At 37.2% G+C, this 14,341-nt stretch overlaps 2 protein-coding genes across 2 annotated transcripts; both read right to left on the bottom strand.

The window, feature by feature from the left end:
* Positions 1-207: 207 nt before the first annotated feature.
* LOC134649622 (beta-1,3-glucan-binding protein-like) lies at positions 208-4,759 on the bottom strand. Its single transcript, XM_063504455.1, has 6 exons — positions 4,629-4,759; positions 4,201-4,367; positions 2,467-2,591; positions 1,688-1,805; positions 942-1,072; positions 208-416 (listed from the first exon to the last, which is right to left on the bottom strand). Exons 1-6 carry the CDS (start codon positions 4,655-4,657, stop codon positions 216-218), a joined length of 771 nt encoding a protein of 256 aa, XP_063360525.1. The 5' UTR covers positions 4,658-4,759; the 3' UTR covers positions 208-215.
* Positions 4,760-5,402: 643 nt separating this feature from the next.
* Positions 5,403-10,744, bottom strand: LOC134649773 (uncharacterized). Its single transcript, XM_063504602.1, has 8 exons — positions 10,556-10,744; positions 9,942-10,209; positions 9,633-9,662; positions 8,730-8,866; positions 7,974-8,241; positions 7,393-7,431; positions 6,986-7,137; positions 5,403-5,543 (listed from the first exon to the last, which is right to left on the bottom strand). Exons 1-8 carry the CDS (start codon positions 10,742-10,744, stop codon positions 5,403-5,405), a joined length of 1,224 nt encoding a protein of 407 aa, XP_063360672.1.
* Between the last annotated feature and the right edge of the window lie 3,597 nt (positions 10,745-14,341).

Below are 14,341 nucleotides of genomic sequence, written 5' to 3'. Positions count from 1 at the left end.
TTAATTTTATTATAGTTTGTCAAGCCATTTCCGTCAGTAAAAAAAGCGGCAATTTAAAAAATATATAGGCGCGAAGTGTTGTTAGACTATAGAAAATATGAATTTCCTTTTCGAGCGACCTTTTTCTACTGACAAAGTGGGTTTGACAGTGAAAAACTGTTTTGCCAAAACATTTATTTTTTGTTAAGCTTGTAAATTTAATAAGATAATTATGTTTACAATGCGACTACTTTCACATAGTCAATCAACATCTCCGGTCGATCCCACGTATCTTGCCACGCGTCGATGTCGTTCCAGAAGTTCAAGGTTGCCTTCGACGCCTGGTTTTTCCACGGTTTTTGGTGATTGTCCTTCGTAACGCACGCGTCAGGGAATTCCGAGTGACCACCTGCTGCCAACCCTAGGGTTATGTAGAACTGAAAGAAATAGGTATGTGTTATATTTGTACTTTCCGGACTTTTGCGTAGGTTAATGCTGGGTTATGTGGCTGTTTGCCCTTTGCCCCCGACCTACGAGAATAATCGAAATTAAAATTTGACATTATAATAATTATCTTCTGCTCAATCAACCCGGAGGTTGCAGGTTCAAACCCCGGCTCCTACGAATGAGTTTTTCGAAACTTATGTTGATGTTTCCTTCACCTTTGATATTTACCAGTAGCTTTTTGGTGAAGGAAACATCGTGAGGAAACAGGACTATGCCCAATAAGGCCTATGTAGTTTGCCCTCTGGGTAAGAAGGTCAGATGCTCTTTCGAGAGGGCTCTTTCGTAAAAACTAGCCAATTCTTGAGATTAGTTGCCAAGCGGACCCCAGGCTCCTATGAGCCGTGGCAAAATGCTGGAACAATGCTAAGAAGTACACTATCATCATGATGATTATTTATCTTCGACTCATCTGGCAGTAAGTTAACCACCCAATTTAGGCAGACAGATCCACTCACATGGTCATCAAACGGGGCCATCCCTGATTCGTGTGGTCCAGCGCAGGTCTTTGGAAGACGCGCGCGCAAACCTTCGCTGCCAGGGTCCACGCGTGCGTACTCTTCGCCGTCCACCGATAAAATCAAATTATCTGCACACAAGTAAATATGAATGTGATATTACAAATCCAAAACAGATTTTGACTTAAAGAAGAGTGCCCATATTGCTTTCATTGGGCATTTTATACGTGTAGTCGATTTGATAGACTCATGGGAAAGGTATTTTTGAACAGTCAAACTACTTATTACTTAAAAACTACACGCAGATGGCTTACAACGCTCTACGCGTGCAATATAACAATGCCTACAGGGTTCTGATGGGGTTGCCTCATTTCTGTTGCGCCTCGGGGATGTTTGCCGATACCGGAATAGTGGATTCCATGCCACCATGCAAAAGAGGTGTGCTTCAACCCTGAGCAGGATACGGGGCAGCCCCAATAGAATCCTGGGCATTGTATCAGAAGCGTGGGACAGCCCCCTAATGAAGCACTGGCTTTGTTTGCATGCTTGTTCCTTATGTACCGGGTCATAGGTTAAGTTAATTTTGTTTTATTTTGTTATTTTATTTTTAGTTTTTGATAATATTACAGTGAGTACCTATTATATTCTTTGATATTAACCCCGATGGACTTTACGTCAGAAATAAATGTTTTTTTTTTTAAGAAACTGCAAAAAACAGTGGGGAATCTCATTATAGTATCCCTTACCTGGTGTCCACTTAAGAGAATACACATGGAAATCATCACCCCAAAACTTGTCTGCGTTTTTGGTGACCAGCAGTGAGTCGTGACACTTTGTGTCGATAACGGGGCCGCTGTACAGCACCTTAAACATTGTTGGTCGTAAATTATTTACTTTTTCTACTCCAGCACTTAAATGTGTCAATTAAATGACTGACAGTGATATCTAAAGCAATGTCATTTGAATGATTTGTCTATAGGCTCATAAGATGACTGCTAGCAGTCATCTTATGAGTATAATACAACTGCTTTATTTTTTTTAAAGATACAAGTTCCGATCATCTTGATTGAAAGAGGTATGTTTTCATTTACAATAATAACTCTTTTTTTTTTAAATAATAACTCAATTTTTTTTAAATAATAACTCTTTTTTTTTTAATAATAACTACTTTTTTTTTTTTTTTTTAATAATAACTAAATTAGAGTGTAAATACTTTGATCACCTATTAAGGCGGCAGGATCAGGTCTTTACATTTTTATGTCAAAATTGTACTTAATTTCTTATTTCTGTTTGTATTTATTATCACAACGACACGTTTTCCGGTATTCTGTCTGGTTCGTGTTCGCACAGAAAAGGCAGGCAGGCAGGTTGGCTGTCAAATAAACAATTCATTTCACTAGATCTTAAAACAGCCAACCAATTTTTTGCAGCGGTGTACTCACGAATTTTTACTATTTACAATACGTTTAACTTAATAACATCGTTCATTTTAATGATTATAAAATAAATACGTTAGCATAGTTACCTTGTTGCCGTACTCGGTGGATCCTTTCTTTAGCTCTTTATTGCCTCGGGCGCACGCTATCTTCAACATTCCAGAATTCTTTGTTCCGTAGACAAACTTCTTTGAGAATGATTCCAATAATATCTCTGACACAAAAAAAATATTTATTTATCAGATAAACAGGCTCGTTTAAGTTTTTGACTTTATTTTCATAGTCGATGTTTGTTCTACCCTTAGATAAATGTTTAATGATGAGTGATGACAAATTGACAATATTATACTGGGTGGATTTTCTTTTTGGGTCAGTGAGGGCAGCTATTAGATCCCGTGCTGCTACGAGAAAACGGTCTTAGAAGACCTTCCCTCGATGTCAAATTAATGAAGATTGGCTTTTACAGATTTTGAAAAAAACATACAGGATGCGAGAAAAAAGTCATTTTTGACAAACTTTTTTTTTATGCCAATCGATCCCATTCCTATTGAGGATCAAAAGCTTGTATGGAACCAAAAAAAAATTCCCGGCTAGAAAAGCCACCAATCGAGGAAATCTTTTCCCATACAATTTGTATGAAAATGAAAACTTTTATTTTTCACATGCTATTTTTGTATGCCAATCGATTCCATTCTTATCCAGTATCAATAGTTTCCTAGGGGTCAACTTTCGATAATGTACTAAAAAGCCACAAATTAATAAAAACCTTTTCCATACTATGGAGAAAACATTCACATTTTTCTATCTGCCCAATCAGTCCTGTTACATTTAAGGATCATAATACTGTATGAAGACATTGCTGTAAGAGTAATGGGCGAGATAGAAAATTGTGAATAAAATTTCACGTTTTCTCCATAGTAAATGTATGGAAAAGGTTTTTATTAATTTGTGGCTTTTTAGTACATTATCGAAAGTTGACCCCTAGGAAATTATTGATACTGGATCGGAATGGAATCGATTGGCATAAAAACTAGCACGTGAAAAATAAGTTTTCATTTTCATACAAATTGTAAGGGAAAAGTTTTCCTTGATTTGTGGCTTTTCTAGCCGGATTTTTTTTTGCTTCCATACAAGCTTTTGATCCTCAATAGGAATGGTATCGATTGTCATCAAAAAGTTTGTCAAAAATGACCTTTTTCTCGCAACCTGTATGTTTTTTTCAAAATCTGTAAAAGCCAATCTTCATTAATTTGAAATCGAGGGAAGGTCTTCTAAGACCGTTTTCTCGTACCAGCACGGGATCTGGTAGCTGCCCTCACAGACCCAAAAAGAAAATCCACCCTGTATATGTACATGTACAGAGCGTATTACAGAGAGCTTTATCAAACAAATAATATCTTTACTAAAATAGAACATCAAAGTAAGGTCAAAAAATAGCTAACCTAACCGGCGGATCGAGCTTGTACGATAAATATTATGAAACTGGAATAAGAGAACTAAATGCGAATCTGGATTATAGTAAATGTAAATATGAGAAAATAGCTTATACCTATTTGAAGCAGGTATAATTCATCATGATACGTAATGTAAAAATAGAATATGTTGTTTAGTTACTTTAATTTTTATTAATTATTCTCAGTCCCACAAATTGCAGGCGTCAAGGTAAACCTCGTCGGAGATGGCTGGACGAGCTTGATGCCTTTGACAAAGACTGGTGGAAAATTTCGAGGATTGGGATACTTTAATTATAGGTTTTATACAAAGGCATACATACAATCATTTTGAAGTACCTCCTATTAAACAGATTGCCTTCTTAAACTGACCTGGGTAAATCCAGTCTCCTTTAGGCAATTTGGCCCGAACGCTGACAGTGCCATAAGTGAAGGCAAAGCTTGATCTACCGATAATACGGCCACCAATCACAGGCGGGATAACTGAAGAACCATCACTGGCTTCTACGTAGCATGAACTGGATTGCCCTGATGTGCATCTAAAACAACGAAGTTCAAGGACTAAAAGATCCGACCCCAAAAATATTGAATTTGGATTCTGGAGAAATGTAAGTACAATGCAGTTTTGTAAATTTATATTTGAATATCATACACACATTTCGATCTGATGATGATAGCATTTGAAATCAAGAACCATAATACATTTACTATTGGACTATTATACGCTATATGTAAGCTAGAATATAACCTATAAGATAATTTTTCAGCAGCATTTAATTCATTATTAGACAATAATTTACCCTTTATATAAATCCAAGGCATCAAACATGCTGGAGTGGGTAAAACCTGGCTGGTTTTGCTGAAGCTTTGGAACAATACGGAGGTATCCATTCTTCACAGACACTGTGGAACGCTGATATGACACGAATGGCAGTTCCTGTGAAGTCCAAAATAAGATTAACGGAAATGGCAAGTGTTGTGTAGTTTTATCCTTCTGCGGTGAATAAGGTGGATTATAGCTCCCATTTGATCTCGCGCTGATAATTGATCCAAGGTAAAGCAAGGGTTTGCTTTGTTTATTCCGATTTCTTAAGCTAGACTTAGGAGTAAGGTCACTGCGGGCAAGACCGTCTACAAGGCAAGTCCGTCTACACGTTATAACTTTTGAATTTGAAGGCGTATGCCGCTTTGGAGTTTAGTCGTTTAATCAGTTTTGCGCGTTGGTTCCCTCACTCTAAAACAAATGGCGCTGTGACAACCAATTTCAGAGCAATTCGCCTAAATTAGTCATTTCGTGTTTTGAACTCGAAGTCATAGTTCGACAGCCGTTCGAAAAAATTTTGTTAAAAATAGTTTTTGAAAAGATTGTGCATCAGAAAGTACCTACGTAAGTAGCATAAGAACCAGTTATCTTTATTCTGTGTTTAAAATATCAGAAATTGGCTTAGTTTTGTAATTATACGTTCCACCATTTATCACATTAAAATTTGACTAAGTTTGAAAGTCCGTCTATTATGTACAAGGCAAGTCCGTCATATGACGGACCGTCATTTAATTCATTATTAGACAATAATTTACCCTTTATATAAATCCAAGGCATCAAACATGCTGGAGTGGGTAAAACCTGGCTGGTTTTGCTGAAGCTTTGGAACAATACGGAGGTATCCATTCTTCACAGACACTGTGGAACGCTGATATGACACGAATGGCAGTTCCTGTGAAGTCCAAAATAAGATTAACGGAAATGGCAAGTGTTGTGTAGTTTTATCCTTCTGCGGTGAATAAGGTGGATTATAGCTCCCATTTGATCTCGCGCTGATAATTGATCCAAGGTAAAGCAAGGGTTTGCTTTGTTTATTCCGATTTCTTAAGCTAGACTTAGGAGTAAGGTCACTGCGGGCAAGACCGTCTACAAGGCAAGTCCGTCTACACGTTATAACTTTTGAATTTGAAGGCGTATGCCGCTTTGGAGTTTAGTCGTTTAATCAGTTTTGCGCGTTGGTTCCCTCACTCTAAAACAAATGGCGCTGTGACAACCAATTTCAGAGCAATTCGCCTAAATTAGTCATTTCGTGTTTTGAACTCGAAGTCATAGTTCGACAGCCGTTCGAAAAATTTTTGTTAAAAATAGTTTTTGAAAAGATTGTGCATCAGAAAGTACCTACGTAAGTAGCATAAGAACCAGTTATCTTTATTCTGTGTTTAAAATATCAGAAATTGGCTTAGTTTTGTAATTATACGTTCCACCATTTATCACATTAAAATTTGACTAAGTTTGAAAGTCCGTCTATTATGTACAAGGCAAGTCCGTCATATGCCGGACTTTCGTTAAATCAGAGATTACCAACTGTGTTTGCAACTTTAATATTATAACGATTTGATAAGGTATTGAAAAATCCTCCTGACATTGCGCATGATGTTAGTTTCCTGAATTTGCATACCAGTAAATTAAAAGAATCGAATAAAGTACATTTTAAAATTTCTATTGGTCTTTTATTTCGGAAATCCCAAAAAATAATTACGTGTAATTATTTGCCATAAAAGGTTTACCACCCCATTTTCGTAGTGTATGCCGGACTTGCCTTTATATTAGAAAAATGGCGTTTATTTCGGATCTGAACACTATATTAACAAGTTGAAAGTACAGTTTTCATTGTCTTGATTCATTCTTTTTAGGAATTCGACTACGAACATATACGCACCCATAGATTGGCTGATATCATTACTAGACGGACTTCCCTTAAACTACAAGGGAAGTCTATCTACTCGCCGATTTTTTAAAAATTCTATTGTTTTTGCTTAATTTGTGATTAAAATGATCTGTCACTATGGCTAAACCATTAATTATTAAATTCTTCATCGTATGCGATTACAAACGGTAACGTAGGTGAATAATTAACGCAACTAGATCACTCCAAAGTAAAAAAAAATATAAAGTATGCCGGTCTTACCCACAGTGACCTTATTTCACCAATCAGAAACGTCAGACATTTTTAACTCTTAAGGAAGTTTTTCTTTTAGTCTGCTACCTAGGAAAATGTCAAGTCGTGAGATGACCCCTAAGTTTTTAAGTCTAATTCTGAATCTTATTGTGCACTAATCAGATGTAGATACCCAGAAGCAGCAGGTTTGAGACATGAAAATGCCCAATACTTACAGGATGGTCGACTGGCACGTAATGTTGTACTTCCCAGATGTCTTCGCGCAGAGTGTCGAAGTTCTCCTCAAAGACAGTCTGTCCTGCGCAGGCGGTGCCCTGACGAAGGCGCGTCAGCGTTGATGCGCACACCATGGGCTTAAATATGTGTTCTGTAAGAAACACATGATTATTAATATTTTTCTCCGCGGTAGTAAGTCAATTGTTCTGACAAAAGATCCAGCTAGATACCAAAGGAAATCCGGTCAAGTCTTGACTGCTTAAAATGTTTTATAAATGCTCCTTATCTGACTTTAATTATTCTATGCATGAGCTGAATACAAGTTATAAATATTATATTTATGCTAGGAATAGTGGTGTGGGTTATTACTAATTATACAAGGACAATTTTGTAATCATTTACTTACCATTACTATTTGAAACTATGACGTCTTTTGCAGAAGTATCTGTAAAAAATCCCCATGTGGGTGTTTAAACTTTTCCTTGTCACCTATGAATACAAAACAGGAAGCGTTATTCTGGTGGTAAATCTGATTACCATCAGAATATGCCTTCAGTTCGATAATAAGCTCAACTGAAAGACAAAAACATATCTCAGACTCACTCGTATGTTAATTAATGTTTGTATTGCAAATTTTATTTTACTCAGCAGCATATCGTTATTTAATTATCCAGCCTATTTACTATGTTTTCACGCACAAGGAAGGACAAAATAATTGTCCAGTCCCGTCGACAGACCTGTCTATATAAATGTGAGTTAATATGTTTTAAAATAGTGTTATTTATGGACGATTAAAGGATGACTCACGTTAGACCGGGCTGTGTCCGGGCCAGAGTTTCCGGCGCTCCGTTTTCTATGGAAAGCATCACATGATCACCTGTCATCAGTCATACAAAAGTAAGCGTCGGAAGCTCCGGCCCGGACACGGCCCGGTCGGCCCGGTCTAATGTGAGTCATCCTTAATACTCGTATCAAAGGTTGTCATACTTTCAATCTCCCAGACACCATTAGAACCATGTCCAGTGTGCACGCCCATGAAGGCCACAGGGAACGGGTCAGGGTCCCGCCACGATATGAAGGGTTTGGTCTCGCCTTCCCGCCCCGCCATGAAGTTCCCGCCGTCCCAGCGAACCCAGAACCCTCGAGAATCTCCACTCTTTAATATTTCTTTCGTTTCTGCTTTGGCTTTATCAGGGTTAGTACAGCAAAATCTTCTGAGCACGCTCTTAGTGTTTCCCCATCCTCCTAGGACGACCTGGAGATTTTTTAATTGATTAAATAGATTAGTTAAATACTACGTTTAGAGGTACAGTCGGCAAAAAATGTGGTCTACCACCCTACGATTGAGGTTCGTTTGAACGTCATGAGATAACAAGGTCGATTGACATATTATGTCAGTGACAATTGTCAACCTTAGCGATCGTTAGATCTCGCAGAAACTTCTGTCAAAACTGGTAGACCACTTTCTTGGCCCACTGTACGTGCGAAAAGTCGCAATAATAAAAAACAAGGGGTATTATTTTTATTGATATAATCTGCCCTCTTGTGACCTAAATCAAAAATATTTTTCTAGTCGCACTTCTATGCTTACAGTTCATGCACGCGCCCCCTACGTAAATCTTCTACTGCGTTTAAAAAAAAAATCAAATTATTAGGAGTAACAAGAAAGTTCTTACAGCTCTCTGATTAGCATTTTTTTTTTCGTTGGGCTAAATCATTTTTTTTAGAAAATGAGCTAGATACCTCGTACATCGGATCGGTTTCCCAGGGGTGAGTGGCGAGTCCGATAGTCGCACCGTTGCTTGCCCGCACTCTGATCCGCAGGGAATCACCCTGTATGGGGAAGAACTGCCACTTCACGTCATTTTCCGTTGCTACATCTGAAAGCAGGTGCACGGGTACGCTAAAATCCTCTTTTTTCATGATAGGTACTTAATAGCAGCTTTGTGACCTAAAATAGGTAACTCCAATTATTTTTCTTACTGATTTTTTATCCCACTAATTGTAGGATGAATTGGTATCCAACATAAATGATAAAGGACAAGGATTTTACGGATAAACACAGGCGAGATAAAGTTAAAAAAAAAATTGGCTCGCTGTTTAAGTCAGTAGTAGGTAGCTAGATTTTACGTAGTTACTTGTCTATAGGTAATACTCAAGCTTAGTTTAAAACAAGTCCAATTTCATCAACTTCTATTATATAGTAGCGTTATATTCATTACTTCCCCAAGGTCCTACCTTCCCAATTGAGTAGCTCGTCTGGTTACCTAATGAAATTAACATAATCCCTTTCGACCTAATTATCCTAAATTATTACTCATGTTACTTTATCCTGTGGAAATTTCCATCTCCATTCAATTTATAACCTTAAAATGCAAAATATCGCAAAATAGTACTGAAATTACATCTGTTACCGTGATCATGCTGTTTGAAAAATATTACATATAAGTGACCGGGTCACTTATAATTATGTAATATTATAAATTACTAGGTACGGGCCTCGTACCTAGTAATGGTCGTATCAAGAAAAACATTTATAGTTACCTATCTAGAAAAGCTGGTATTCTTTAAAAACAGTTTTTTTAAGCATCCTTGGACAATATCTTCTTAATACAGGAATAGGTACTTTTTGCTCGTTACACTTACCAATGCTATCCCCGCCCTTATTAGAACCACCTGAAAATAAAACATAACATGGATGTCATTTTTGATTGAAAACTACTAAGAGGCCAATCCTGATTTAAAAAAATTGGGACGATTTTGATATAAGGCCGTAGGCCCGACGTGAGCTTATCAAGATACTTTTACTATTGGGTCATGTCCAACTGTCCAACTTCCACGCCAGCGGGTCTCTCAAGTGACGCTTCGGGCGTTCGGCCCGCCGACTCCGCTTATGAAGACAGATAACTTGGTAAAATGTTACATGATATGATTGGTCAACATTTGTTTACTTACTGGCTAATTTCCAATTGCCAGTAGAGCCCCACGTCGTTCGCACACCCACGTAAGCAACGCGCACCGGATCAGGATCTTGCCACGATAGGAAAGGTTGCGCCTCGTTTTCTCGGCCAACCAAGATGTTTCCATGGTCCCATCGCAACCAGAACTCGCGGAACTCTTTGTCGTTCAGAATTTCTGGCGTCTGGCGTTCATCTTTTTCTGCTTTGTGACAAACGTACTTTCTGATCACGCTCTTTGAATTACTCCAACCTCCAATAACGATCTATAAATAACGTATTTAGTTTAAAGCATCAATATCACCCAGCATCAACGGCAAAGATGGCTGCTTATAATAATACCCAGAACCCTCATAAATACACATTTAATTTAATAACTCTCAAAATTATTTTAGAGTATTTACTGCCACTTTCCAATTAATAATTTTGTTAAACTTGGTTCAATTATTAATAAATTATAGAGCTTGTTTGAGTTCCCGTACTTGTAAAAGTATCAACTTACAGATATTTCCATACCTAATTAATTGAACGCCAAATTGAACTTATGAGGGTGTTCTATGTTTATTGTCTTTGATTTTGAATAATGCCTGAATCTCGGAAATTGTGGCATACCTCATACATGGGGTCAGTCTGGCGAGGCTGACTGGTCAGTTCAATCGTAACATCGTTCCGCGCGCGCACTTTAAAATGCATTGCGCTGCCCGACACCGGGAAGTACTGAGCTTGAGCGTCGATTTTCGTTGCCACATCTTCAAAAATATATAGAACAACATTCAGATCGTAGACCACGTATTCGTGCATACGTTTAGTACCATAATATATTAATATTTCTTAGAAAGCATCTCATCATCATCGACCGATTAAACAATAAGAAGTTGAAGTCAACAACAACACACAATATACAATAGAGTTAGCCAGACGCTTTGTATGTACGTATATTATGCGTAAGAGGGCTTCGGTCTCTGTTTCGGTCGGCGTTTGGCATCTAAGATATTGAGGCGTGCAAGTACATGTGGCTTGAAGGACTTGTGAAACAAAATTCAATTTTAACTTTTAGGCAAACAGTTTTTGGTTTACAAATTTTACCAGACCGGCTATGAGTTTTTGAACAACTTACCAATACTTTGTTCAGTTCCACCGTTGTAACGTGTGCCGTCTGAAAAACAATATTTAACTATATTATTTTTGCTCTGAAATATATTTAAGTAAACACAGGACGCTATTTGCAATGTAAATTTATATTAATGTCATGTTGTTACTATATCTAAAGAGTATGTTTGTGCTGCCTAAAAGGCATACTTGCTATTTTCCAGTTCCCATCTGAGCCCCAGGTAGTTCTCACGCCCGCATGCGTCACTGGAGAAGGCTTCGGGTCTTGCCAAGACATAAATGGCTGGCCCTCTCCCTCGCGTCCGACCAAAATGTTCCCATTATCCCACCGTATCCAAAATCCTCGATATTCCTGATCATTTAGGACCCCAGGTGTCCCAGCTTCATCTTTTTCACGTGGCAAGCAGGTTAATCTTCTAAACACGCTCTTTGTGTTTCCCCAGCCTCCAATAACGAGCTGAAATATACGTGTCAGTTATGTAAGGTTATGAAAAAACTGTTAGCAGCATTCTCGGTGTGTATTTTGGTGGCAAGACAATTGCTAAATACTGCTAAAATGTTGTACCTCACTGGCCGAAAATCAAGTGGTTTCCTAATATCTTTATTTGGGGAGAGAAAAAGGTCGTTTGTGTGAGAGCATTTCAAATGTTTAAATTAGTGCTCCAGTAGGTTAGTGTCCATTTAACAATGACCATACATACCTCATACATGGGAACGGAGAAATAAGGATGTTTGCTGAGAGCAACGTGGGCATCGTTGTGAGCATCTACTTTAAACGACACTGAGGTGCGGTCTTTCACAGGAAAGAACCGGTAGTTGACGTTGTCCTCTGTAATTATTTCTGGAAAAAGATTTTGTAATGAGCACAATGTAGGCAACATTTTCTGCATATCGTTAAAAACCTTCAACCTCATTTTCAGTTATTCATTTTCAAAAATCACTTTTTAGCCTTACAACATTTAAAAAAAATCCAGTTTTTGTATTCAACGGTCTAGACGTTGTTTGTCAATATCTAAGTAATCCTCCTCCTTGCGTCGTATTTCTCAATATTAAGGGATTGACCTACCTTTGCCTTTGTAGGTAATATAACTCTTTTATTATAAAGAAGACTTAGCTATCGCCCGCCACAATATCAACACAAAAGTCGGTAAAAACATTCAACATTTCACAGATTACCAGTTCGCCTGACGTTAGGTATCACCCTGTCAGGTGAGACAAAAGGTGACAGTTCCGAACAACTCTACGCTGTTTGGAGAATATGTGTTTCTAATGCTCCTTATTTCAAGATCCTACTTTCGACAGTTAAAACTTTGCTATGTGTTGTCAGTCCGTGTCTAATTAACGGAAACTGTTTCATGTAACTTATTTATACAGATGGTGGATATGTTAATACATCGACACATATTTAATTAACATCCATTGACGTCCGCATTATTGACATCTAGGCATCGCGTGCCTTTGACCGTCTACCGAATATATTTAGCTGCAAAAGTTATTTATATAAGTACATAAATAATAAATAAATATTATAGGACATTATTACACAAATTGACTAAGCCCCACGGTAAGCTTAAGAAAGCTTGTGTTGTGGGTACTCAGCAACGATATATATAATGTACAAATACGAGTACTTAAAGTCTATTTTTTTATTCGGTAGACTAAAATGACATTTCATAGTATGGAATGACACATGATGTTCATACTATGAAATGTCAGTTTAGTCTACCGAATAAAAAAATAGACTTTAAATACATAGAAAACAACCATGACTCAGGAACAAATATCTGTGCTCATCACACAAATAAATGCCCTTACTGAGATTCGAACCCAGGACCGTGGCTTTACAGGCAGAGTCACTGTCACTACCCACTAATTTCAGTATTAAGCATATACCTTTAAAAAGTATCATAATATCGTTGTATGTATTATTCCTAGCTGGGTCTTATATGTGTATGAGTACATATTTAAAGTATTTATACTCTTTAAAAAATATATATTATTATTGTATAATTTGTTTTAACTACTTAACTCAACCAAAAAATTACGATACTGTCGTTTCTAAAATCGACTTGAAATGTGATTTGATTACTTTTTTATTATTGGCCTAAGGAATGTGTAATTTTGAATGCGTAATGTCTGCCAGATCACGATTAGTAATTTGTATGTAACGATCGTCCACAACTCGACCCGACAGGACATTGCCCCTAAGATAATCGCACGAACTTGCATTTCTGAACAACAACATATTGCAAGGCATATCTTCGGCGCTATAAAAAAATACTATACAATAGTAATCAAAATTGTGTATAAAATATAATGAAAATACCTATATTAAACTTTTGTTATACGTACGTAAGATAGTTTGGTATACGTACGTCCTTAGTTAACCTTTTCGACGCCGTGTCAAACACAAAAGCTGTCACGCTGACGCCACGTCACCGAAATGTCAAAACTGAAATTGAACTTTATGCATATGTACGTAGGTCTATGTTGCTCTGTGATATGTGACCGATTAATCGGTCTTTGGCGTTGAACCTACGGTGCGGATATATCGGTCATTGGCGTCCAAAAGGTTAATTTGCTTCAATTTTAGCTTGAATCAATTACTTACTAGCAAAGCTGTATTAATGTAATGAGATTAATAATGGAAATATATTATAATTTCGTTTTAGTTTCACTTTCCAAATTTTTAAACATATAAACAGCACACTTATTTAAATATTGAAAGATAGAATTATATAAATATGTAATAAAAATTAATACTTTACCTTTTTGAGCGCTTACAAAGTGTAATATCGCAAACACCACGGCATTAAAACATTATTGTTGTAGATCAAGCTACTTGCAGCTAAAACTTAATTAAACCAAACAACTTCAAATGTCGTCCGTTCAAGATCTCTAAGGTTACTTTAATAGATTTCCCGAAAATATTGTAATCATTTATAAAATAATATGTAATTTAAGGCAACGTCCGCATAAACTCGATGGATATAAACAACTACAGAATAGAAAAAATTAACTTAATCCGGTCTTACAATTTGGCGCGAAATTGTTCTCATCTTGACATCACTTACATATGCAACTCGCTCGTTCTTATCTATAAGTGCGAGTGAGATGCTCCCAACCCTAATACCAAATCAATTAGGTACTTTATAAAGTTCGAATGCCGCTCCAGTTCAATTTAGCAGCTTAATAACAAGCTATACCTGTTTCGGAAGGAGCGGGGGCTTGTGTGATGAGTCTAAGATGAACAAAACTAGTACTTTCTGTCACTATCTGGCATATGCA

This window comes from Cydia amplana, chromosome 7 (genome assembly GCF_948474715.1).
Source record: "Cydia amplana chromosome 7, ilCydAmpl1.1, whole genome shotgun sequence".
In the NCBI taxonomy this organism is placed as follows: Eukaryota; Metazoa; Arthropoda; class Insecta; order Lepidoptera; family Tortricidae; genus Cydia; species Cydia amplana.
This window is presented reverse-complemented; position numbering and strand designations above follow the sequence as displayed.